At 39.4% G+C, this 27,654-nt stretch overlaps 1 protein-coding gene across 8 annotated transcripts in view; it reads right to left on the bottom strand.

Annotated features, from left to right (window-relative positions):
• UNC79 (unc-79 homolog, NALCN channel complex subunit) overlaps positions 1–27,654 on the bottom strand; it is a 261,771-nt gene that overhangs the window by 144,524 nt on the left and 89,593 nt on the right. For all 8 annotated transcript variants that reach the window (XM_082451152.1, XM_082451149.1, XM_082451150.1 and 5 more), the window contains exons 9-14: positions 22,035–22,123; positions 21,373–21,413; positions 19,157–19,185; positions 13,480–13,709; positions 11,300–11,471; positions 3,171–3,401 (exon numbers count right to left, since the gene is read on the bottom strand). In XM_082451152.1, the coding sequence (XP_082307278.1) occupies positions 3,171–3,401; positions 11,300–11,471; positions 13,480–13,709; positions 19,157–19,185; positions 21,373–21,413; positions 22,035–22,123 (792 nt within the window). The remainder of the gene's footprint in view (positions 1–3,170; positions 3,402–11,299; positions 11,472–13,479; positions 13,710–19,156; positions 19,186–21,372; positions 21,414–22,034; positions 22,124–27,654) is intronic.

A 27,654-nucleotide genomic window follows, 5' to 3' on the forward strand; every position in this document is an offset into this window, starting at 1 on the left:
AATCTTCTTGACTGGCTGCCCTTCAGACTCAGAAACTAGGTTTATAGTCTACTCTAACCACTAATCTTTGTTTTCTTTTTATTTCCTTGTTCTAATTTATGCTCTTTTCCTCCTTTTCAGATCTCTTACCTAGCATTTCCTAACCCAAATCTTCTGTCCAAGTCAATCAACCTAGATTCCTTTTTGTGTGAAACTTCTAGGGAAGTTACAGATAGGAGAAATGTGGGGACCCACTCAGACCCCCAGAGTTGGTATAAAGATTATTTTTCAGTGAAAACATTTGAGCTAAAGAAGATGTAGAGAGAAACCTTATCTGAACTTCCCTTAACTGACTAAAGCAGAGCCTCCAGAAAAATATGGCTGCCATTAACCCCCTTCAAAGGGAGTTTCCTGTGAATTCAGCTGCCTTGGAGACAGGCTGCCCATTTCCATTGGCATCAAAATGCCCAAAAGAACTTTCCATATCTTCCCATTCAAGCCTCCTCCCAAATGCCTCCTCCCACTCCCACCCCCCAGAAGTTTGGTATATAAACCTTTTATCTCTGGCTATTAAAGAAATTACCCGTCAATGAGGAGTACTCCTGTGCGTAAATGTTAATAAATATTGTCTCTTCTCTTGTTAATATGTCTCTTACCAATTAATATGCAGGCTCACAACCACTGGACCCAAGCTATAAGAGGAATAGTTTTCCTCCCAACATAATCATTTCTTCTTATCTTTCAGAATCAGATCACACCAGTCCTTTACTATTCCAAAAGAAACAATAATAGAAAACATATCAACACAGTCAAAGAATGCCAGGAAATGGCATTCTCTGCACATTTCCATCATGCAAAAATCTAATTTTATATATGAGTCAGTAGGTGGCACCAAAGAAGAAAGAAGTGTACCTTGGTAAATGCAAAGAACGCTCTGAGTCCTGGAAATCTAATAAAACCTACTCTTTAGAAGGTCTGTGTTCTGTTTTATCCTTAAATGTCTTATTTAAGCTGAAAACTGGGACTTCCCTGGTGGTGCAGTAGTTAACAATCCACCTGCCAATGCAGGGGACATGGGTTTGAGCCCTGGTCTGGGAAGATCCCACATGCCGCGGAGCAACTAAGCCCGTGCGTCACAACTACTGAGCCCACGTGCCACAACTACTGAAGCCCACGCGCCTAGAGCCCGTGCTCCGAAACAAGAGAAGCCACCGCAATGAGAAGCTGCGCACTTCAGTGACGAGTAGCCCCTGCTCACTGCAACTAGAGAAAGCCCGCGCGCACCAATGAAGACCCAATGCAGCCATAAATAAATAAATAAAATAAACTGAAAACTGCCTCAAGACTTCATTGAAAGTAAACCCAAAAATCACACACAAAAAATAAAACTTAGAAAATACCTTGAAAAAAATTTCATATATTGCTGCCAGAAACTGATTCTAGATATCCATCTTGCTGGGTTAGACACAAATCATATTGTATTCAAGAAATATGATGTCTTACCAGCTGTATATCTGAAGCCTGTGATCCACCGAGGCAGAAGCAAGAGGATAAGCACAGAGAAATTTGTCCTATAAGCCAGAGGAAAAGGAGCATTGTGGCAGTTCCTAAATCTTTTGGGCATTCCAGATGGGAGGGCAGGGACCATTCATTTCTAGAAATATATGTGAAACCACAGAAATTGCCCCTAGTCAAATGTTAGCCTTTCCACAGACTGTAAACCAGAAAAGGACTGAGCTCTTGCCACCTCATGGGAAGGCTTTTTTTTTTTTTCCTGTTTCTTAATAAAAATATTCAGCGATATCAGGAAAGAATATTCCCTTAAATTTCTTAAAGATACTTTGCACATTCCTCTTGCCATTCTTCCCCATCCCAAACTAACATCAAAGCAGCACATCACTTAAAATGTAGTTACTAAACTCACTTAGCTATAATAAAAATTAATATAAATAAATAAAAGACTAAGTTAAAGAGAGATGTCCCTCTTCTACAGTCACTGATAATACTCTAGTGGCTAAGGTAGTGTAAGCAGATAGGGTAGGGTGTCCCCAGAGAAAGAGAACCAGGCATGGCTTTCTTGACAGAAAAGAAGCCATTTCACCTAAGCTATTTTGTGATCTAAGCCTGGCCACAATGCTTGCCCTTGAACAGGTCTCAGTAATTAATGATTTTAAGGGCAGGAACAAAGGAAAAGCAGTCAAGAAACAACAGTTCAGCAATAAAACACAGTCCTAGTTCCTCCTCAAGGAATATACATCACAATCTGATACATATTTTTGAGTTCTGCAGGAACTAAGGCCTCCCCCCCCACCACCAGGTAGAGGATGGTGACTACATGCTGAGACCCCAGACTGGTCAGAACCTAAGGAATGATGATGGTGACCTTTGCTGACCCCCCTGACTTCTATCAACCAAAGTCTGGACTCTGTCCATCTTTGCCCCAATTCTATGCTGAATTCTCTGCTCAAGCCCCTTCATGAATATGCATGTACCCTTAGCTTAAAACTTCCCCAATTTTGCTGTTCGGAGAGACACTACTTTGGGAAAGATCCCTGGTGTTCTCCTCACTTGCTGCAAGTAATAAATCCCTCCTTCTCCCGCTCTTTGCCTTGGTTGTGTCTTTTGGCTCGACACCCACCAAGAGGCAAACCCAGTGTTTCTGTAACAACAGTGCTTCTCCCTAAGTCCTCCTCTCCAACAAGGTCCAAGCTGTAGGCCTTGATGAAAACAATTCATATTTTATAGCAAGACAAGAAAATTTTAAACATAAAATTTTTCTCTGCCCATTTGGGCCTCTTGCATCCCCTTTAGTGTATGTTGTGCAACTGCATTAACCAGACTTCCTTAGGAGATAACATTCCTTCTTAACCTCGTCAAGGGTCACAACTCCTTAGAAGATAACTTTCCTTCTTGATCTTGTAAAGGGCCATGATGACCCATGACCCACTACGTGCTTTGTATGTGTAGATCTGGATTCTGTAAACTGTCAATAATACATGATTTGACGTAAAACCCTTTGTCTCAAAATTTTACATACCTGGGCTCTGACCTCTAATGGGCGGGACAGTCCTCAGAACTTTCTGAAAGACTCTCTCCTGGGTTATAATCCTCAGGTTGGCTCAAATAACATTTTCCATTTCTTTCTTAGGTCAATTATTGATTAACTTTTTTCATCGACAGCCTCCACTTACCCTGGCAAATTCCATTGGTTTGGGAAGAAGGCACATGACCATGACATCAAAGCGAACATCACATACTGTCTTCAACCACTTGGTGACAAACTGAGGCTTCAGCTTTTCCACTAAACTTCCAACTTCATCATCCATCATATACGCTGTGGAGTGAAACCACTGAAACACCATGGCCACCAGCCTGGCCAAGCTTTCCGTAGGGGTGTTCTCACTGGGCGTGCAGAGGCTCACCTGGAAATAGGTAGATCAGACTCTCCTTCAGCCTCCTTACATAATTATTACATGTTTGGTTAAAGATGAAAAAAAAAAAAAAAGATACCCCATATAATCCATTTGAAATAGGCAGGGTTTTTTTGGGTTTTTTTTGTTGTTGTTGTTCTTTGAACCCTCTGAATGCCCATTTATTTCTTTAAATTTTTGAACCATTTTAAGAATTACTGAAATATGATTTTTTAAAATTCTTATTAAAAGTACATTTATGAGTAATTGAAATTTCCCCCCTTGACAGGAGTGAAATAATACCACTTTAGGGTAACTGTTTTACCTTGTCCTTCTCTTCTTGATATCTGCTGCAGCTTACTCGCTTAACAAGAGGTAGAGGCCTTTCCTGGTTTTTGTTTTTGTTTTTGTTTTGTTTTGTTTTTTAATCTACAACTTGTTAATATTTGGTCAGGGAAACAAGTCTCTGTAGCAATTGTATCTCTATCTTTTGGGCCAAAGCTTTTTTTTGTTTGTTTTTTGTTTTCTGTTTTTTGGTTTTTGGGTTTTTTTGAATTTTATTTTATTTATTTTTTTATACAGCAGATTCTTATTAGTCATCCATTTTATACACATCAGTGTATACATGTCAATCCCAATCTCCCAATTCATCACACCACCACCCCCACCACTTTCCCCCCTTGGTGTCCATACGTTTGTTCTCTACATCTGTGTCTCTATTTCCGCCCTGCAAACCGGTTCATCTGTACCATTTTTCTGGGTTCCACATATATGCGATAATATACGATATTTGTTTTTCTCTTTCTGACTTACTTCACTCTGTATGACAGTCTCTAGATCCATCCACGTCTCAACAAATGACCCAATATCGTTCCTTTTTATGGCTGAATAATATTCCATTGTATATATGTACCACAACTTCTTTATCCATTCGTCTGTCAATGGGCATTTAGGTTGCTTCCATGACCTGCCTATTGTAAAGAGTGCTGCAATGAACATTGGGGTGCATGTGTCTTTTTGAATAATGGTTTTCTCTGGGTATATGCCCAGTAGTGGGATTGCTGGGTCATACGGTAATTCTATTTTTAGTTTTTTAAGGAACCACCATACTGTTCTCCATGGTGGCTGCATCAATTTAGATTCCCACCAACAGTGCAAGAGGGTTCCCTTTTCTCCACACCCTCTCCAGCATTTGTTGTTTGTAGATTTTCTGATGATGCCCATTCTAACTGGTATGAGGGGATACCTCATTGTAGTTTTGATTTGCATTTCTCTAATAATTAGTGATGTTGAGCAGCTTTTCATGTACTTCTTCACCATCTGTATGTCTTCTTTGGAGAAATGTCTGTTTAGGTCTTCTATCCATTTTTGGATTGGGTTGTTTGTTTTTTTAATATTGAGCTGCATGAGCTGTTTATATATTTTGGAGATTAATCCTTTGTCCGTTGATTCGTTTGCAAATATTTTCTCCCATTCTGAGGGTTGTCTTTTCATCTTGTTTATGGTTTCCTTTGCTGTGCAAAAGCTTTCAAGTTTCATTAGGTCCCATTTGTTTATTTTTGTTTTTATTTCCATTACTCTAGGAGGTGGATCAAAAAAGATCTTGCTGTGATTTATGTCAAAGAGTGTTCTTCCTATGTTTTCCTCTAAGAGTTTTAGAGTGTCCGGTCTTACATTTAGGTCTCGAATCCATTTTGAGATTATTTTTGTGTATGGTGTTAGGGAGTGTTCTAATTTCATTCTTTTACATGTAGCTGTCCAGTTTTCCCAGCACTACTTATTGAAGAGACTGTCTTTTCTCCATTGTATATTTTTGCCTCCTTTGTCATAGATTAGTTGACCATAGGTACATGGGTTTATCTCTGGGATTTCTATCTTGTTCCATTGATCTACATTTCTGTTTTTGTGCCAGTACCATATTGTCTTGATTATTGTAGCTTTGTAGTATAGTCTGAAGTCAGGGAGTCTGATTCCTCCAGCTCCGTTTTTTTCCCTCAAGACTGCTTTGGCTATTCGGGGTCTTTTGTGTCTCCATACAAATTTTAAGATTTTTTGTTCTAGTTCCATAAAAAATGTCATTGGTAATTTGATAGGGATTGCATTGAATCTGTAGATCGCTTTGGGTAGTATAGTCATTTTCACAATATTGATTCTTCCAATCCAAGAACATGGTATATCTCGCCATCTGTTTGTATCATCTTTAATTTCTTTCATCAGTGTCTTATAGTTTTCTGCATACAGGTCTTTTGTCTCCCTAGGTAGGTTTATTCCAAGGTATTTTATTCTTTTTGTTGCAATGGTAAATGGGAGTGTTTCCTTAATTTCTCTTACAGATTTTTCATCATTAGTGTATAGGAATGCAAGAGATTTCTGTGCATTAATTTTGTATCCTACAACGTTACCAAATTCATTGATTAGCTCTAGTAGTTTTCTGGTGGCATCTTTAGGGTTCTCTATGTATAGTATCATGTCATCTGCAAACTGTGACAATTTTACTTCTTTTTTTCCAATTTGTATTCCTTTTATTTCTTTTTCTTCTCTGATTGCCATGGCTAGGACTTCAAAACTATGTTGAATAATAGTGGTGAGAGTGGACATCCTTGTCTTGTTCCTGATCTTAGAGGAAATACTTTCAGTTTTTCACCATTGACAATGATGTTTGCTGTGGGTTTGTCGTATATGGCCTTTATTATGTTGAGGTAGGTTCCCACTATGCCCACTTTCTGGAGAGTTTTTATCATAAATGGGTGTTGAATTTTGTCAAAAGCCTTTTCTGCATGTATTGAGATGATCATATGGTTTTTATTCTTCAATTTGTTAATATGGTGTATCACATTGATTGATTTACGTATATTGAAGAATCCTTGCATCTCTGGGATAAATCCCACTTGATCGTGGTGTGTGATCCTTTTAACGTGTTGTTGGATTCTGTTTGCTAGTATTTTGTTGAGGATTTTTGCTTCTATATTCATCAGTGATATTGGTCTGTAATTTTCTTTTTTTGTAGTATCTTTGTCTGGTTTTGATATCAGGGTGATGGTGGCCTCATAGAGTGAGTTTGGGAGTGTTCCTTCCTCTGCAATTTTTTGCAAGAGTTTGAGAAGGATGGGTGTTAGCTCTTCTCTAAATGTTTGATAGAATTCACCTGTGAAGCCATCTGGTCCTGGACTTTTGTTTGTTGGAAGATTTTTAATCACAGTTTCAATTTCATTACCTGTGATTGGTCTGTTCATATTTTCTGTTTCTTCCTGGTTCAGTCTTGGAAGGTTATACCTTTCTAAGAATTTGTCCATTTCTTCCAGGTTGTCCATTTTATTGGCATAAAGTTGCTTGTAGTAGTCTCTTAGGATGCTTTGTATTTCTGCGGTGTCTGTTGTAACTTCTCCTTTTTCATTTCTGATTTTATTGATATGAGTCCTCTCCCTCGTTTTCTTGATGAGTCTGGCTAATGGTTTATCAATTTTGTTTATCTTCTCAAAGAACCAGCTTTTAGTTTTATTGATCTTTGCTATTGTTTTCTTTGTTTCTATTTCATTTATTTCCGCTCTGATCTTTATGATTTCTTTCCTTCTGCTAACTTTGGGTTTTGTTTGTTCTTCTTTCTCTAGTTCCTATAGGTGTATGGTTAGATTGTTTATTTGAGATTTTTCTTGTTTCTTGAGGTAGGCTTGTATAGCTATAAACTTCCCTCTTAGAACTGCTTTTCCTGCAACCCATAGGTTTTGGATAGTCGTGTTTTCATTGTCATTTGTCCCTAGGTATTTTTTGATTTCCTCTTTAATTTCTTCAGTGATCTCTTGGTTATTTAGTAACGTATTGTTTAGCCTCCATGTATTTGTGTTTTTTACTTTTTTTCCCTGTAATTCATTTCTAATCTCATAATGTTGTAGTCAGAAAAGATGCTTGATATGATTTCAATTTTCTTAAATTTACTGAGGCTTGATTTGTGACCCAAGAGGTGATCTATCCTGGAGAATGTTCCGTGCGCACTTGAGAAGAAAGTGTAATCTGCTGTTTTTGGATGGAATGTCCTATATATATCAGTTAAGTCTATCTGGTCTATTGTGTCATTTAAAGCTTCTGTTTCCTTATTTATTTTCATTTTGGATGATCTGTCCGTTGGATAACTGAGGTGTTAAAGTCCCCCACTATTATTGTGTTACTGTCGATTTCCTGTTTTATAGCTGTTAGTAGTTGCCTTATGTATTGAGGTGCTCCTATGTTGCATGCATATATATTTATAATTGTTATATCTTCTTCTTGGTTTGATCCCTTGATCATTATGTAGTGTCCTTCCTTGTCTCTTGTAACATTCTTTATTTTAAAGTCTATTTTATCAGATATGAGTATTGCTACTCCACCTTTCTTTCGGTTTCCACTTGCATGGAATATCTTTTTCCATCCCCTCACTTTCAGTCTGTATGTGTCCCTAGGTGTGAAGTGGGTCTCTTGTAGACAGCATATATATGGATCTTGTTTTTGTATCCATTCAGCAAGCCTGTGTCTTTTGGTTGGAGCATTTAATCCATTCACGTTTAAGGTAATTATCATATGTATGTTCCTATGACCATTTTCTTAATTGTTTTGGGTTTGTTTTTGTAGGTCCTTTTCTTCTCTTGTGTTTCCCACTTAGAGAAGTTCCTTTAGCATTTGTTGTAGAGCTGGTTTGGTAGTGCTGAATTCTCTTAGCTTTTGCTTGTCTGTAAAGCTTTTGATTTCTCCATCGAATCTGAATGAGATCCTTGCCGGGTAGAGTAATCTCGATTGTAGGTTCTTCCCTTTCAACACTTTAAGTATATCAAGCCACTCCCTTCTGGCTTGTAGAGTTTCTGCTGAGAAATCAGCTGTTAACCTTATGGGAGTTCCCTTGTATGTTATTTGTCGTTTTTCCCTTGCTGCTTTCAATAATTTATCTTTGTCTTTAATTTTTGCCAATTTGATTATTATGTGTCTCGGCATGTTTCTCCTTGGGTTTATCCTGTGTGGGACTCTCTGCACTTCCTGGACTTGGGTGGCTATTTCCTTTCCCATGTTAGGGAAGTTTTCAACTATAATCTCTTCAAATATTTTCTCAGGTTCTTTCTCTCTCTCTTCTCCTTCTGGGACCCCTATAATGCGAATGTTGTTGCATTTAATGTTGTCCCAGAGGTCTCTTAGGCTGTCTTCATTTCTTTTCATTCTTTTTTCTTTAGTCTGTTCTGCAGCAATGAATTCCACCATTCTGTCTTCCAGGTCACTTATCCGTTCTTCTGCCTCAGTTATTCTGCTATTGATTCCTTCTAGTGTAGTTTTCATTTCAGTTATTGTATTGTTCATCTGTTTGTTTGTTCTTTAAGTCTTCTAAGTCTTTGTTAAACATTTCTTGCATCTTCTCGATCTTTGCCTCCATTGTTTTTCCAAGGTCCTGGATCATCTTCACTATCATTTTTCTGAATTCTTTTTCTGGAAGGTTGCCTATCTCCATTTCATTTAGTTGTTTTTTCTGGGGTTTTATCTTGTTCCTTCATCTGGTACATAGCCCTCTGCCTTTGCATCTTGTCTATATTTCTGCGAATGTGGTTTTTGTTCCACAGGCTGCAGGACTGTAGTTCTTCTTGCTTCTGCTGTCTGCCCTCTGGTGGATGAGGCTATCTAACAGGCTTGTGCAAGTTTCCTGATGGGAGGCACTGGTGGTGGGTAGAGCTGACTGTTGCTCTGGTGGACAGAGCTCAGTAAAACTTTAATCCGTTTGACTGCTGACGGGTGGGGCTGGGTACCCTCCCTGTTGGTTGTTTGGCCTGAGGTGATCCAACACTGGAGCCTACCTGGCTCTTTGGTGGGGCTAATGGCAGACTCTGGGAGTGCTCACGCCAAGGAGTACTTCCCAGAACTTCTGCTGCCAGTGTCCTTGTCCCCATGGTGAGCCACAGCCACCGCCTGCCTCTGCAGGACACCCTCCAACACTAGCAGGTAGGTCTGGTTCAGTCTCCCCTGGGGTCACTGCTCCTTCCCCTGGGTCCCAATGCACATACTACTTTGTGTGCGCCCTCCAAGACTGGAGTCTCTGTTTCTCCCAGTCCTGTCGAAATCCTGCAATCAAATCCCACTAGTCTTCAAAGTCTGATTCTCTAGGAATTCCTCCTCCCGTTGCTGGACCCCCAGGTTGGGAAGCCTGACGTGGGGCTCAGAACCTTCACTCCAGTGGGTGGACTTCTGTGGTATAAGTGTTCTCCAGTCTGTGAGTCACCCACCCAGCAGTTATGGGATTTGATTTTACTGTGATTGCACCCCTCCTACCGTCTCACTGTGGCTTCTCCTTTGTCTCTGGATGTGGGGTATCTTTTTTGGTGAGTTCCAGTGTCTTCCTGTCGATGACTGTCCAGCAGCTAGTAGTGATTCTGGTGTTCTCGCAAGAGGGAGTGAGAGCACGTCCTTCTACTCCGCCATCTTGGTTCCGATCTGTCCAAAGTTTTAAATGTACACTTTCCTTTTGGCTATTAGGAATTGTATGTTAAGAAGTCCAAGACTGGCCTTCAGAAGAAGCTGAATCAGGCACTCTCTGCCCCTCAGTCAGAGTTTGGGACTAGAGCTGTGTCCCAACCACCTTCTGCTACTAACTGGTTGTTAGCAGTGACTGTGGGCAAGTTGAACTGCCTCTCTGGGCTTCTCTGTCCTCATCAGAAAAATGAAGGGGCAAAATGGGCAGTTTTAAAATTGATGGAGGACCACTTAGCCTGGAAACTGTGTTCTCCTCTACAGAGAGAGATGGACTGTAAGAATTTCCCCTCAAGATTGCACCTCCCTATAAGCTTTTCCCATATAAGAAATCTGTTACATAATCTGCACTAGATACTTTTAAGAAGTTAAGTCTACAAAGTGAAATTTCATAAATATCTTCAGTAAAAAAATAATCTATATACATTTCAGTTCTAAAATGATCAGATTTAGCCAAGAATTTCCTATCAGTAATAATTCTGAAACCTTAGAGCCCCTCCAGTTCACCACATTATAAATAGACTTTCCAAAACTGCTCATCATTTAGTAATTCAATCATTCTGAAATAATCTCTTATTAAGCACTGAAGTAGCATTCAGGAATATAAAAAATAAGTAAAACACTATCTTTGCCTTCAGGAGTTCACAATAGTAGTCAGTATGTCATTAGATAATAAGTTCTAGGAGCAAGACATGCAAAATCAACAATTAAACCCCAATTTAGTAAAACAAAACAAAGCAAAACAAAACCAAAAAAATGTGTGAAAGCATAAAAGAGATGTATCACTTTGGAGACTTAGTCCATGTCTCCAATGGACAAAAACAAAAGTCTGCTTTTCTGCAGAACTGGCAAATTCAGCATGCCTGGAACTTTGGATCTGTATGTTTGATCTTTACTGAATGAATACTGCAGTTGAATCAGTCAATAGCAATCAAATTCCTTGCGTTGGTTTGGCTATAATTTTTCTGGCTGTATTGCAGACTTGCCGTAAATACACAAAGAGCTCCACACAGAGACTGAACTTTCAAGCAAAATTTCATGTCGATGGAATGAATGATCTGTAAATTATATTGAATCCAATATTTCACAATATACCCTAGCAACTTTCCCACTTGTTTATTGTCAAACTGTGCATTTCCAACAGTTTAGGGTCTGGCACAGTAGGTTTCAACACCTGGGTATTCATTAGAATCAACTAGGGAGCTTTTTAAAAAGTTCCCAAGATTCTGGGGTGGAATCTGGGCAATGGCATATTTTAAAAGCCTTCCCAGGTAAATGCAATGTGCAGTCACTGTCCTAGAGTAGAGTCCCTATGCTAAGTTTAATTTTTCACTATTTACTATTTACTTCTTTAAAAAGAACAGAAGAAATTCCTCATCAGCGCAATGTTGGAATGAAACATAAGAAAGCAGAGAAGAGTTAACTTCTTTTCTTACTAAGAACCATATTCCAAATTGACTGAGTAGCCGCTGGTCGTGTTTATCATCATCTTTGTTGTCAAAGTCAGCGTTATCCAGGGAATGGTGGGAAGAGGAGAGGCCCAGCTGCCGCCGGCGATTGAGCTCATGTTCCCGCTGCTCAGCATGGAACTCGGCTTCTTTCAACAAGCTGCCAAAGGAGACAGATTTCAAGTTAGACTGCCAAAAAACACATTCGAGATCATGACCTATTCAGAGCAATTACTTCATGAGTACTCAAGCATCACTCATTGCTCTCCTTTAAATTGGAAGGAGCCTAATTTCCATACTATTTTCTACTCCATCCCCATTTCAAAGATGAACAAACTGAGGCACAAAGAGGCTACTTCCTCCAATCAATTAGAATCAAGCAGAACTGATGCCTTCTGGCTTCTAGTTCACCAACCATCCCACTAGATATCAATGCTTCTCCTATATCTAATATGAAGCTGTGTGGACATCAAATGCATAATACAAGGAAAGACTGAGGAACTGGTACCCAGATGGAAAAATATTTAATATCTAGTATTCAAAGACCTGACAGTGAGCAACGAAGATTCCTTTTTCAACTTGCTAAGCAAATGACAATTTAAAAAAATAATACCCAATGTTAGCAAGGGTGTAGCAAAAACTATCAGTTTCATACAGTGATGTATGAAATTCACATACACTCTTTGAAAATCAGTTTGGTAATGTATCAAGCACCATTAAAATATTCAGACCCTTTGACCCAGTCAACCACATCTGGTCATCTACCCTAAGGAAAAAAATATAGGAACAGCACTATACACAAAAATAGTTATCAGAGTTATTTTTAACAGTAAAAAAAAAAAAAGGAAGAAATTGAAATATCTAATGGTGGAGGAAAATAATCTAGATAAATATTATGTACGCACTAAAAAGGGTAAATGTGGAAATACACAACATGGAAAAGAGCTAATGGTATAAGTTTACATCAAAAAGAATGTGGATACACTGTGATTACAGTTATATAAATAAAGTATGCATTGGAATAAACCTAGAAGAACATGTGCAAAAGTGATGATGATGACAGCAGTATGGCTGATTTTTTTTCTACTTCCAAACTTTCTGTAACGTTTTATTTAGCAAACATTTATTGCACTTCTACATGTGTCAGCCACTGGGATAAGAGAAACAGAGGACTTAGTCCCTAGCTTTAAAACTTGCATTCTAATATCGTTTCTTAATTTTTAAAAATCTTGCCTCAGTGCATATTATACAAAAAGAGAACAAATCTAGAGGTTATCACTTCTAAAGCTTCCTTTTTTGTGTGTGACAGAAGGAGAAAAAGCCAGAAGCCTGCAGGATCAGGCCCCTGTCTTACTCCACAGCCTTCTGGCTTACTCCAGTACCGAATTATCTAGAGCTCTCCCATCCCTCACTGCTATCAGTCATGTCTGGGACAGCCTTATTCCCACCCCTCACTCTGACTGGCGCCTCCACTTCATTCCCCTAAGACCCCCGACTCTGTGTTGGCACTGTGCTCACCATACTGGACTGCAATATCGTTCTTCTGTTTTTATAGTCCCTACCTGGGTAACTTGAAAGCAGAGGTTACACTTTACTCTCTTCTGTCTTCCAAGTGTCTGATACATGCCTGGCACATAACTGGCATTACATAAAAATATTTGTTGAATGAATGAATTAAAACATCGTCATTGCAACATTGTGGAAGGTGAGCTGCCCGGCTGAGGGCACTTGAAGTTGAATTAAATTTGCACATCTCGGACTTCCCTGGTGGCGCAGTGGTTAAGAATCCGCCTGCCAATGCAGGGGACATGGGTTCCAGCCCTGGTCCGGGAAAATCCCACATGCCACAGAGCCACTAAGCCTGTGCGTCACAACTACTGAGCCCGCGTGCCACAACTACTGAAGCCCACGCGCCTAGAGCCCGTGCTCCGCAACAAGAGAAGCCACCGCAATGAGAAGCCCGCGCACCGCAACGAAGAGTAGCCCCTGCTCGCTGCAACTAGAGAAAGCCCGTGTGCAGCAGCAAAGACCAAGGCAGCCAAAAATAAATAATTAATAAATAAATAATTTTTAAAATAAAAATAAATAAATTTGCACATCTCAATGTGAACAGGGTGGCTCAAAGCAAAGGCAGTGTTTTCAGGGTAAGTTTCTAATGAAGCTGTTACCTAATCACGGCCTCCACGGCGCAGACAAGTTCCTCGGCACCACATTCCCGAGTGTTGATGGGTGGAGGGGAGGTCTGATAGAGGTGGGTCTCCGAGGCAGCCCCCAGTTCGTTACTGTGATGATTTGAGTGGCATCTTTTGCAGTACCGAACAGGCCTGTTTCCATGACGACCACAACACCCTGCTGAAAAGCAGGTGACAACAGCTCTCCTAACGTGGGAACTGCAGTTCTAGAAGAAAAAGAGTGAAATCAATTAAAAGTCACCACTGAGGTAAATTTGGCTACTAATTGGAACAAATGGAAACTTAAAGGGCCACTGGAAGTGGCAGCACATTTCTGAAGTGCCACTAGTTTCCAAAATGCAGGTCATCTCTAACCAGTGAGATTTCGGCTATAGTTAAAAATAAAGGTGAGAAGTGGTTTCTATTAGTGTGAGTGGTAGAAACGTTCTAAATATGAGTGAAACTGTGTTGAAAAGTCCTCTGTAAAGTGACCTCAGCCATGGGGCATGGGGGGCTTCCTGGATTATTTCAAGTTAGCATTTCAAGAGTTTTCAGCAGAAATATGAAAAAAATTAAAACTGTGGTCCAGAGAGAATGCATCACGGCACATCAGAGTCGGAAACAAACAATTTTAACCCCTAAAATAAACTTTCAAAATTATTTTATCCACCACCTAAAGGGCCGATTTCCGCAGCTCATCTGTCCTTGGTGCATTCAAGGACAGGCAGGGAGCTGTGCTGCACGGAGCTGATGACCCCAAAGCTGGCCTGTCCATCCCCACCGGCACTGTTTCTATCAAGACCTAGAGAATATGTCAGTGGACACCACGGGAACCTCAAAACACAGCAAGAACCATTCACAGACTCAGTGGCTGACATCAACTAGAGGAAAGGAGTCAACAGATGAAGTGAGAAAAGTGGTGGAGTTTAAGAGAGATTCTGAAGCTCAGGGGGGTTTATTATCAGAGCTGCCCTGACACGAAGCAGGGGAGAAAGGCAGCGCCCACATAATGCAATTTGAGGAGCAATCAGGAAATATCCCTGACCTCTGCACAAAACTGTGCCCAAGCCTTTTAGAGATGTCACCACCACATAATCAATGTCTTGTGTCAAGAGAGCATTTCAGTCTTTCAGTAGAGCTTATTAAGATGGAACACACTGAAAAAGAATGAATATATGTATATGTATAACTGAATCACTTTGTTGTACATCTGAAACTAACACAACATTGTAAATCAACTATAATCCAATAAAATTTTTTTTAAAAGATGGAATATAATAGGGGAAATAATATCCTAAGCCATTATGAACTCAGGGCTTGGGGAAGACTGAGAACCTTCCAAGACAGATATCTTGGGAAGTGCGGAGACAGAAGAAGGAAGAAGGCAAGCACAAAACCTATATCCAAACATTGACAGTGTATTGAATTGCCTATCGGAACAACCATTTCAAAGTAAGGCTTGTTCCACTTCGATTTTAGCACAAGGCTTTGGATACGAGTGCTGGGAAATCTCATTTTCTGAACAGGACTCGGGTCAATAAATCATAAAAGCAAGTTTAAATTTTTTATGATCTTTTTTCCCTTTTATTAACAAGTTTTAAAAAATTATTTGTTAAAATACAGTGTGCTTCCTCTGCATCTGAAGCCCAAGTCTTCTTCAGCATCCAAGTCAGCCCTGACTTCTCCAAGTGAGGTATCTTTCCTGCTTTGTGCCTTTTCTTTCTCTTTCACATACTAAATTTCATTCTGGAAGCACATGAATCATTACTGGTTTGGGGTTTCTCCAAACCAAACCAAACCACATCACTAGCAGGGTGGATTATATCGGAGTATATTGTTAGTGTTTATTTCTTCCTTTCAGTTGTAGTTAGTCTTTGTTCCTCTGGGATTCCCACTGTTACATAAACAATAGGATGTGGATATGGGTTTAGTGGGTAGTTATTAGCTATAATAAAGTCCCGACGTTTAAGGCTTACAATTTCCAATCCTATTTTCTGGTCACAAATTATTTACATTCTTCCCACATGCAAATTCCTGGCTGGAGGTCCAAGGTCGTCTCATCTAAATTAAGTCCAGCTGTGGGTGAGGCTCTTTTGGTTTAGTTCCTCAGATATGCTTTCATGAGCCTTGAATCTGGATGGGCTGTGGCTGCTTCAACCAAGAGAGCATGGCAGCAGTGATACTCACACGACTCCCAAGGCAAATTCTAAAAGGACATGCAGCTTCCAACTTGCTGTCTTAGAATATTCTCTCTTCAGAAGCTTCCTCATCAGGATACTCTTCTCAGAACTGTGCCATGGCCAAGGCACATGGAGAGGCAATGTGTAAGTCTCTACTCTAAGCCCAGCCTTCAAGTCACCCCATCCCAGAGCCCAAACATACGATCTAGATGCCTCTAGATAATTCCAGCCCCTAACTATTCAAGTCTTCCCAGATGAGGCCCCAAACATCATCAAGCAGAGATAGGCTGTGGCCTGTGCCCTGTCCAAATCCCCGACCCTCAGAATCTGTAAACATAATTAAATAGTTGTTGTTTCATGCTGCTACATTTTGAGTGATTTCTTAGGTAGTATCTGGACATACTGCGTATGTTAGTATCTGGAATATCAACTAAAAGTCAACCTGCCTTATCCCCATGTGCCATCAATTCTAAATAATATCAGCAATAAAATACTTTGCCCCTAAATAACCTCTGGTTGGTCAAAGTTCTAAACAATTGCTGTGGTTCCTACTAAGTTTTAATAATATATTTCTAAGCTACAATCAGTCCTAAACCCTGCGGACTCAGCTACATGCATTCATTTCAAAAGTAAATTAGAGAGATTTCCCTTAGGTTCAGATTCAGCTGGGCATGTTTTCAAAGGTTCGCTCTAGCCACTCTGTTTCACTGCTTTGAATTTTAAACATAAATAAATAATTCCAAGTGGTCTCATAGAACAGCAGAATTGAAATAAAGCATCTGTCTCTTGATGCTTATTTGATACAAACTTTTTCTAATTTATTTTTTTATTGAAGTATAGCTGATTTACAATGCTGTATTTGATACAATCTTGATGTTTATCTCAAACCTACTATTCAAATGTAGGAATATGTAGTACTGAATATGTAGTACTGAAAGACACAAACTTTGCCCAAAGCAAGCTCAAACAATTCTGATCTATTAGGAACTTAAGGAAAGTTCTCCAAATTAACTTTCATATAAAACACAACATTTATTAAAGGATAAGTAATAAAAATGTGCTAATTTTAACCTTATTACTGAAAATAATTTTGTCATATAAAGGCGGGGAATGTTAAAAAATGATCCACCCTGGGTGTCAAGCATGTTACGTATAACACCAGAGCCAGGAAATGCCAATTTAGAAAGAAAACTGTTGCTCATCCTAGTCTCTCCAGCTTGTAAAAGATTCTCAAAGTAGGAAATAGCCTCGGAATAAAAATGAAATCAAAAGTATGCTGAATGACTATATGATCCCTTGTTAAAACTTCAGAAAGCTAGGTAAGGCGATGCCCAGTTGAGCCTCTCAGCTAGAACAGGGCTTCCAATAATGTTAAGGGCTGAAATGCCCAAAGTATAGAAGGCATTTCTATACTCAAAAAGAATTATAGATGTGGCTTTGAGGGCACTGAACCCCAATTAGATTCATTGAAAATCCACAAAGTTTTAAAGAGAGGCATACTAGCAAAAGCACCACCAGCAGACCAAACGGGACAGACACAGTTCAACACGAAAAGAGGTCTATGGAACCCCAACTTCTACATGCAGGAAGCAGACTGAGAGGGTTACTCAGCTGCAACATGGGCCATTTCTTATTATAAAGGAAAGATGTCTTAGAAAGTGGAGCAAAGATCCCAGGAAAGAAATGAATTAGGAAACTATTCCCAGGAAGCAAAATCAGATCCTAATCAAGGCACATTTGCTATTCCTTAAAGACAGAGGAACTGTTGACATGTTCATGGCTGGAACTGCTATTGACTAGTAACAGCTATCTGCTTCCCCTTCCTCTTTCTGAACAGAGGTCTACTGCTGTTATCCAATCCCTGTCTCACATTTTGTGTTGGGTATGTAACTTGCCTTTTTAGTTCACAGGTCTCTGGTTCAAGAAAATTCGTACCCGAGGGGTTTCATCAGTGACCAGACCAGATGCAGATCATAAGACAATGGACTTTAAGCCTGAAGCCATAAATGGGTAAGACTTTCGGAGGTCTTATAAGGTGCTGAGAGTATTTGGCACATGGAAAGAATGTAAGTAATGATGCCCAGGGGGTAGACTGTGGTACATTAAATATGACCACAAAATTCTTGCTGCTCCTTCTATAAAGAGGAGGAGTCTATTTCCCCACTCCTTGAAACCGAACTGTCCTTTGGACTTGTTTTGGCCAATGGAATGCAGCAGAAGAGATGCTGTGTTAGAATAAAAGGTATATGATACAAACTATGATTTAGAAATTAGTAATGAGTGTTCTTCTTTCTATAGTGTAATGCTTGGAAACGCAGCATCGTAAATGTGATAAAACATAACATTTAACATTGTAAAAAAAAAAAAAGAAGTGATGCTGTGTGACTACAGAGCTTCAGGCTCACAAGGCCTTGCAACCTCCCCTCTCACTTTCTCAGAACACTGATACCTTGTGAACAAATCCAGCCTAGCCTCCTGGAAGATGAGACACCTAATGGAAAGAGGGAGGGCCAGACACCCCTGTCATCCCAACCATTCCAGCCATCCCAGCTGAAGCCCCAGACATGGGAGTAAAGTCATCTGGGACCAACCAGTTGCCAGCAAACCCACTAAATGACTGCAAATATCAATACATGAGTGAGCCTAGAGGAGTTTACCAAGAGAACTACCCAGGCAAGCACAGGCAAAACTGCCGATCCACAGCATTGTGATCAAATAAATGTTTGTTGTTATAAGCCAGTACATTTCAGGATGGTTTATTAGCTGGCAATAGATAACTGAAACAGCCCTCCAAAGTTATCCACTCATAACCAACTCCCAGAAAGCTTAAATGACTTGCACATAGTGTCATAGCTAGGTGGGAATAGAGCTGACCAGAACCCAAGTATCAAAACCAACTAGTCCAAAGTTCTTTGGATGACACCATACTACCTTCTCTTGTACTTTTCAACAACTGGAGCAAGAAAAGAAGATGGAAATGGCTTAGGGAAACTGTCATGAACAGTGGCTATTCGAAAGTGGAATCGTTAACTAGAGATATCATTCAACTTACATATAAATTAATATTTTCCATATATACTTGGTCTGGGTATGTTTCTGACACACATATATTGGACTATTTGCATTCCACTTCCAAACAATAAAGACTTTTAGCAAACACGAGCATCCTTTACCAAAGTTAAGTTGCATGTATTGCATTGTCACTCAAACCTTTTTGTATTTAGACTTCTATCCCAGAGTTACACATATGCTTTTATTTCAGATTACTTTTCAAAAACACTGTGCATAGATGGGTAAGCAAAAGCAGAAATGTAAATAGAGACCATCCAGACACAGCAATCTTGCATGCTGAATTATTTCCTTTCCCCCATCACAAATACAGTGACATGTACATACTGGGAAACCATGGTGCAGAAATGAGGCAGATGTCAATGAATGAATTTACATACAAACACAGCAAATCATGCCCCACCACACAGATGGTTTGCTCTTACCTTCTTCTGACATATAGCAGATATTTCAGCTGTAAGGGGAAGGTACACAAAATATCAACAAAGAAAGAGAGCCCGTTTTAAATCAGGGCAGCCACCAAGGTGAGCAAAAACAAGCTTAGTTAACACAACCTCCAGACTTGGCCAAAACAGCTTCTCCCTTCTCTCATAAACTGTCATCTACTTATGTTTAATGAGGTTAAAAATACCTGTGGCATGTTTAATGAGGCTGCAAATATTTTCACCTATTCTTAGAAATAATTCAATCTTCTCAGACATGACTTAGAATTCAGATCAAATAACTTTAACGTCACCCCCTCATTTGACAGAGAACAAAATTGAGGGTTGCATGGTTTCTTCAGAGTCACACAGGCCATCAATGGTACAGGCCAATCTGGAGCAAATGTCCCTGGATTCCCTGTCTACTGTTCTTCCATTATGCTATGACACTGAGTTGATGTGATATACTTAGAGTTTCACCATGGAGATGATTTTCTATATTAGAACTATAGAAAAAAACTTAATAACTTGGATGAATTAGACTCAAACTATCAACTTACATCAGTCCTTAACTAGTACAAAACCAGCTGCAGGCTTATTTAAGAGAAAGCAATTTCAAACCCATGGATTGGCCAGCTGGAGTAAGGCTGTCAAATTACTTTAGTACTTCAGGATTGACTTTAATAAACGGATAAAAACTCTTTTCAGTGGGCATACCAATTATTTCCATGAAAACTGATGCTTGAGAGTAATTGAAAATAATTTTTCCAAGAATCTGTTATCATTTCCCCTGAAATAGGAAGTGCTCAAAAAATAGACTAAACGCCTATGTCACAATTTATTAAAAAGATCAAAGATAAATGTCTGCCAAACTCTGTCTGGAAATTATGAATTAGCGGATGTCAAATCAATGAAATTAACAACTCAGTTGTTAAAACTGATTCTGTATAATTAATGGTTATTTAACAGTTTGATATCTTGGAGTTTATCTTAACCTGAGGTTAATGGGTCACATCTCTGGATAAATAATGAAAAGTTATTATCAGTTTTCTTCCAAAGATGAATATCATCTGCAGATGATGGCCAGAATTCAGCAACATATCTGAGATTTAAAACGTAGTTTAGAACTTGACTATGGGTTTTACCTCAGAGCACTGGAAGTTCACTAATTTAAGGGGAAAAAAAGGTTACCTTTACCCATATAAGCCCAAATCTTTTTACAGATATTCTTATATAAAATTTTTAAATGTCTCTTTAAAGGATATAGAGGCTGACGTTATTGACCCATTTTACAGATGCAGAGCACTCACTAAACAATTTATTTCTTCAGGTTAAGATAACCTAATATTAAGAGTTAGACTAAAAAGAAGGAGTATAATTATCATCAGGCAAAGACCTTAAGTTTTGAAAAAAGTGTTTACCGAATTTAGTTAACATGAGGTTTTTACATTTCTTTTTAAATAAGGCCTTTCATAAAAATTCTTTTATTATCTACTTCTGAAGTTATACATCAAGTTCTTCCTGGGTGCCTGATCTGTGCTCAGTATGCCCCCAGCTTTTTCCACTTTTCATCTTTCCTCTGCTAAGTATTTTTCCTGGTCATTTCATCCTGCAATTAGGTGGCTGGAATACCTGCTTCCCCATGTGTAGGGAAACACTCTGTCTGCAACCTGCCAACTTATCAGGCACAGCTTTCAGAACTATAACAAACTGCAAGCATTACAATCTCGTCTTTTCATTGAGATGGTCAGATATATTTATCCCCATTTTACTGAAGGGGAAACTGACTCTCAGAGCGATTAAATAATTTTCCCTAAAAACACAGAGCTGGTAACCGTGGCAGGAGAAAGACCCGTTATTTGATGCTCTCCACACTGATGTTCCTTATTTCCTTTCTGACTCGCACAGCAAACGTATCATTGGCAACACCTGTTATATACACAGAAAACCCCTTAAGGCAGAATCCAGCTTTGGTCATACAGAATCCTAATTCCAACACCTACCTCTAATTGTGGTGGAGATGATACCTCTTCCCTCATTATTAAATGTGTGGGTATATTACAAGCAAGACTGATATCATGCTTCATATCAGTGAATATGCACAGAAAGTAATACTTTGGTTGCTGTCTTTGTAAAATAAAACAGTACAAAAGGAGAAAAATCAACGGTGCCATTAGTCATGATTACTCATTATTCATCCCTTCTGAAGTAAGCCATACCTTGTGGCAGAAGAACATCAATCAACCATTCACTGTGGTCCCTATAAAGAAAAACAGAATTCATTTTTGAACTTTGTTGCAATGTTACCCTTCCACATGAATGCTTATAAGCTGCACACTATTGCTAAAAGGCTTTTAATATAAAGGATGTGTAATTAAGAGCACTATCATAATAAACTTTTTAAATGTCTAATGCATTCCATCTAAATTATAAATTATAGGCATTTCATCATATTCAGTTATCTTTAAATGATACTTTCCAGATGCTAATTAAGTCAACCAAAATACAGCATGATTTGTACAAAGCTGAGTGTGATTCCGTGAAACGAACAAGCATAGAAAACCCATATGAATTTTATGTCATGTTTGAAAACCACAGCTTTCTTTTATTTTTCTCTGTGGCCTTTTTCACAGGGTCACTTGAAAAGTGGAGCTGCTTTATTAAGTGGAATTGCTTTCTCTTGTCACATGGAGAGAAATACTGCAATTTTTCAAAGCTGAAATCTTTTCAAAGGAAAGCTTGATATATATTAAATATCTGACAAACTAACCTTTAAAAAAACAGAGAGGCTAGTGTAAAATGAAGGTAACATAACCAATTTAAGTCGAAGTGATTATTCTTCTCTTCTCATTGTAGCCCTATTTTCTTTTCTTATACCTACCCTGCAATCCTCTGGCTGCATTCTTCACAGAGATACAATGGGGGTGGTTTATCACCCAAAGCTACAGACAGGGAGGGGTCTATACACATCTGAAACACATGAAAAGACAGAATGAACTCTCCTGTCCTGTTTTATCACGTTCCCTATATCAAGCGTACAAATGTTTCAATAATAGATTTTCAAAAGCAAAGTAGAATAAATATTTTCAGTAAAACCCATTCAACCTATAACTGTTTTCCCACATTGGAGGTTTAAATGTGGCTGCTGTGATTTTTCATTTCTCCTGTTATTTGCAATTCAAGTCACAAATAGTGTCAAGAAATCCACCCTCTGGACTTCCCTGGTGGCGCAGTGGTTAAGAATCTGCCTGCCAATGCAGGGGACACGAGTTCAAGCCCTGGTCCGGGAGGATCCCACATGCCGCGGAGCAACTAAGCCCGTGCACCACAACTACTGAGCCTGTGCTCTAGAGCCCGTGAGCCGCAGCTACTGAGCCACAACTACTGAAGCCCGTGCACCTAGAGCCCTTGCTCCACAACAAGAGAAGCCACTGCAATGAGAAGCCCGCGCACTGCAATGAAGAGTAGCTCCCACTTGCCACAACTAGAGAAAGTCCGCGCACAGCAATGAAGACGCAATGCAGCCAAAAATTAATTATTTATTTATTTATTTATTTATTTTAAAAAAAGAAATCTACCCTCATTCTATAAAGATAAAAAATCATCTTGTGGGTTTCCCTGGTGGCGCAGTGGTTAAGAATCCACCTGCCAATGCAGGGGACACAGGTTCGTGCCCTGGCCCGGGAAGATCCCACATGCTGCGGAGCAACTAAGCCCGTGCGCCACAACTACTGAGCCTGCACTCTAGAGCCTGCGAGCCACAACTACTGAGCCCACATGCCACAACTACTGAAGCCTGCATGCCTAGAGCCCATGCTCTGCAACAAGAGAAGCCACGACAATGAGAAGCCCGCGCACTGCAACAAACAGTAGCCCCGGCTCACCGCAACTAGAGAAAGCCTGCGCGCAGCAACGAAGACCCAACACAGCCAAAAATAAACTAAAAAAAAAAAAAAAATCATCTTGTTCAGTGGCTGCTCAAATTGCTTCTGTATTACTCATATAGTAACTCCTTCTTTAATGCAGTAAACACAGTAATCTCTCTTCGGGAAAAGGAAAATGTATTATTAAGATTTAAAAATCATAACTGTTACCAAAATGCTGGCAGTAGAGAATTTTGCTTCTCAAGACAGACCTCATTCAGAAAACTTAGCATTAAATCTAACATTCAGCGATTCACTTTTCTTACTCTGGAATAAGTTCTATATATCCAACTTTCAACTTCAGGTAGTTTGTTTTCTTCCACATATGAACTGTAGTTTCTTTTAACCCTGTAGTGCTCTGTTCAGTTTTGAGTTATTTACGCCTTTTTCATTAGTGTAAGTACAGAGATTAAAGTATTAATCTTAAGTTGATCATTAGGATATTTCAAATATCTGGATGTTTTAAATCAAATGGACAAAACATTCAAAGACTAGTAAAAAATGAATTTTGTACTTTGCATTGGTTTAAATGTCTATGACTTACCAAAGTCCTTTTTTTTTTTTTTTTTTTTTTTTTTTTTGGCTGTGCTGGTCTTCGTTGCTGTGCTTGGGCTTTCTCTAGTTGTGGCGAGTCGGGGCTACTCTTCGTTGTGGTGCTCGGGCTTCTCATTGCAGTGGCTTCTCTGGTTGCGGAGCACGGGCTCTAGGTGCGCAGGCTCCAGTAGTTGTGGCACGTGGGCTCAGTAGTTGTGGCTCGCGGGCTCTAGAGCACAGGCTCAGTAGTTGTGGTGCATGGGCTTAGTTGCTCTGCAGCATGTGGGATCTTCCCGGCCCAGGGCTCGAACCTGTGTTCCCTGCATTGGCAGGTGGATTCTTAATCACTGCGCCACCAGGGAAGTCCCACCACAGTGGTTTTTTTTTTTTTTTAATAAATTTATTTATTTATTTTATTTTTGGCTGTGTTGGGTCTTTGTTGCTTGCTGCACGTGGGCTTTCTCTAGTTGCGGTGAGCAGGGGCTACTTTTCATGCGGTGCACGGGCTTCTCATTGTGGTGGCTTCTCTTGTTGCAGAGCACGGGCTCTAGGCGCACGGGCTTCAATAGTTGTGGAGCACGGGCTCAGCAGTTGTGGCTCACAGGCTCTAAAGCTCAGGCAGTAGTTGTGGCGCACAGGCTTAGTTGCTCCGCGGCATGTGGGATATTCCTGAACCAGGGCTCAAACCTGTGTCCCCTGCATTGGCAGGCGGATTCTTAACCACTGCGCCACCAGGGAAGTCCCAAAGTCGTTTTGAATTCTGTTCCTGCCCTTCAAGAAATAATCAATCTATGCTACAGCTGAGTATGCAGTTAACATGCCTAGTACACAAATTCTTCTAGAACTTCACTCTGCCTTTTCTTTCGGCTTTTTTTTTTTTTAATTGATTTGAAGGGGATAAATGAACCGAACTTATGACCCAAGCAGCCTGTCGTTTAAAGTTAAAACCCTTAGGAGTTTCAATGGTTGGGGAAATAAGAGTTAGAATTCCTAAATTTAAATAATTATACCATCAAAATCTGTAAATTATATATTCCCTGGTGCTAAAGGCCCAGTGTGAAAATTTTCCTTAGGTAAGTTTCATGCTTCCTTTGGTACAGTGAATAACTACTTTCTGGTGTGTTAAATCAGGGATTGGCAAACTTTCTGTAAATGGCCAGGAAGTAAATATTTCAGGCTTCATGGGGCATAAGTTCTCTGTCACAACTACTCAACTCTGCTGTTGTAGCATAAAAGCAGCCAGAGACAATATGTAAGCAAAAGAGCACAGCTGTGTTCCAATAAAACTTTACTTGCAAAAACAGGCAGCAGGCCAAATTTAACTGCGGCCATAGTTTGCTGACTCCTGTGTTAGCTAATTACCTGGGATTCAAATATTTCATAAAGTGATTTTCAAATAGGACCAAGTAAAACCAAAAAGCAGAGTGGGCTATAATGAGCTATAATTTCCAACATACTTTCATTTTAGGATCCTATCATAACTTTTGGCTCTTGCCTTAAAAGTACTTTTTTGTATATATATATATATATATATATATATATATATATATATATATATTTAATGCTTTTCTATTTGGCAAATCATTATGTAACTGAGCAGGACCTTATGGGGCCTTCCCGAGACAGACCCTTCCCCCATATCCTCTGCTGTAGCTCCTCTCCGAAATACCTAGTTATATAACAGTATCTGATAAACATTTCCCGAGTTGTTTTACAGATACTAAAACCACCACTAAATGGAAGAAATTAACTACTTGATGATCACGAGCACTTTGTAGCCCCCAGACCTACTGGCACCTAAGGATTGATAATGTTAACCCCTGTGACATCGTCGTGTTACCTCACCATCAACCAATTGGAGAATTGTGCACAAGCTGTTCACAGACCCTGCGACCCCTCCCCCCCACCCCCACCTGGCCTTTATAAATAGTTTGCCCGCCAGAGAGTTTGGGTGTTTTCAGCACTAGCTGTCCCAGACTACTTGTATGGTGCCTTACAATAAATGCTGTGCTTTCCTTCACCACAAGCCAGTATCAGTAGATTGGCTTTACTGCACACAGGCGAGCAGACCCAAGTTTGGTTCATTACTGCCAAGAGGTATAACTCACTATTATGGAGATATTAGGCTTTTTGTGAAAATAAATCTATTTTCCCTGAGTTTTTCCCATGCACTGCATGTAGACCTCTTCTTCAGTATAGTTACTTTACTCTCATTTCTAATGAGTCATTGATACCTCCGTCAGGTAAAGATATTTTTTCATTCCATCCCAAAGGAAAAACTCCTAGGATGTTAGAACTATAAAGAGTCATTAGAGGTTAGCTAGTTGACCTCTGACATGTTAAATGAATTAACATGACCCTTCAGATTTGTGGCTAGTAGTGTCAATCCTGTTCCACACTGAACAGGTCAGTTTACATCCACATTAATATGTTCATATCTGACTGTTACATTTAAAAATAGTTATTTTCTGTCTACAAATATAATACATGCCCAAGGTAGAGGCTTCAGAAAATGAAGAAAAGGAAAGAAGAAAATTTAAATAACTCATTAACCCTCCATCTCAATGCAATCACTGGTAACATTTTGATGAGAATTACTGGTTGGTGTTCACTATGAAGATGAATATAAAATTCATACATGTAATTTTTAAACTACATTTGCATCATACTGTACACTTCATAATCTCCTTTTCATTTAACATTATTCTGTAAGCATCTGGATGTTGGGTACCCTTGATCTACATGTCATATGCTCATATTTCTGTGGGTTTGTGGAGTGCTCATATTGTAAAGAAAGAACAACCTTGAGCCAGACCTGTGGTCGTGCAAAAACAGCCCCTGCACAGGAAATGTCAACAAGAATATTCCCTTTCTGGGAAGCATAGAGTGAAAATGTAAAAGGAAGCCCTTTAAGAAAACTGGGGTTGAGAAAGTAAAATTTGGGGGGGGTGAGAAAAACGTTTACGAACTAGATAGAGGTAGTGGTTGTACAACATTGTAAATGTGATAAATGTCATTGAAATGTCCACTCTAAAATGGTTAGTTTTATGTTATGTGAATTTTACCTCAATTAAAAAATGACAGAAAGTGGGATGGTTTGGCTTATCCTGGAGGACTGGCTACAGGGAACAGCCTGTGAGAAAAGTGAGGCCAGGCCAGAGGAGTAGACTGGGCTGTTTGCCTAAAGAGAGGGAGAATTTCTAATTCATGATGACTTCTGTGGGAAGGAAGCCAAAAACCATTACTAATCAGGAAGTCAGAGGACTCCCGAGAATGCGGTCTGACATAAAATCAAGGAAAAAATAACTGGAAAAATTAAACAGATTTTCAGTACCTCCTTTCTGTTGATGTCTGGGTGAACGAAAAGAGGGCATTGTAACTTAGGCAGAAAGAAGAAAGGACAGATATAGAAACTACGGGAATTGTGAAAGTCTCACCACTGTGAAGAATTAAGCTGAATAATATAGGAACTCACCTGTGTTTAGCTCAAAATGTCCTCACACCAAAGAAAAGTACCTTTGAACCCCAAATGTTTATGGAAGTTCAGAGGAAGAGTACACATTGTAGAATGGGAGAGGACTAAGCTTCCATTGGTGGGTTACCCTCACCTGCTCTTTCTCATCATAAATTCATTCAATTTACTTTCATCAAAAGCAGAGATCAAGTATAATAATATAAGGATGTCCTTTGTTGGTAAGATATATCTAGATGACAATGTGATAATTGGCACTCCTGTGCCACTTTTGGTATATGAAATACATGTTTTATTCCATTTAGATTTCTTTTTGTTTCCATTTATATTTATATTTTTTATCTCATTTTACCTCTTCTACTCTGTTTCTATAAAATGAGAGTATTATTTTTCTATTATTTGATAATCTTTACAATCTACCTCTCTATAGAACAAGAGAGGCAAACTTCCTTGACAATAGGTTCTGAAAAGCAACTTGAACTCTAATCACTTGACCTAAATCCCACTCCTCAGAATATAAAAATTAACCCTTGTAAATCCAGACACAGGTCTCTCCAGCCAAGTGTTGTATC

Source organism: Balaenoptera physalus (assembly GCF_965194825.1).
Source record: "Balaenoptera physalus genome assembly, chromosome: 2".
Lineage (NCBI taxonomy): Eukaryota > Metazoa > Chordata > Mammalia > Artiodactyla > Balaenopteridae > Balaenoptera > Balaenoptera physalus.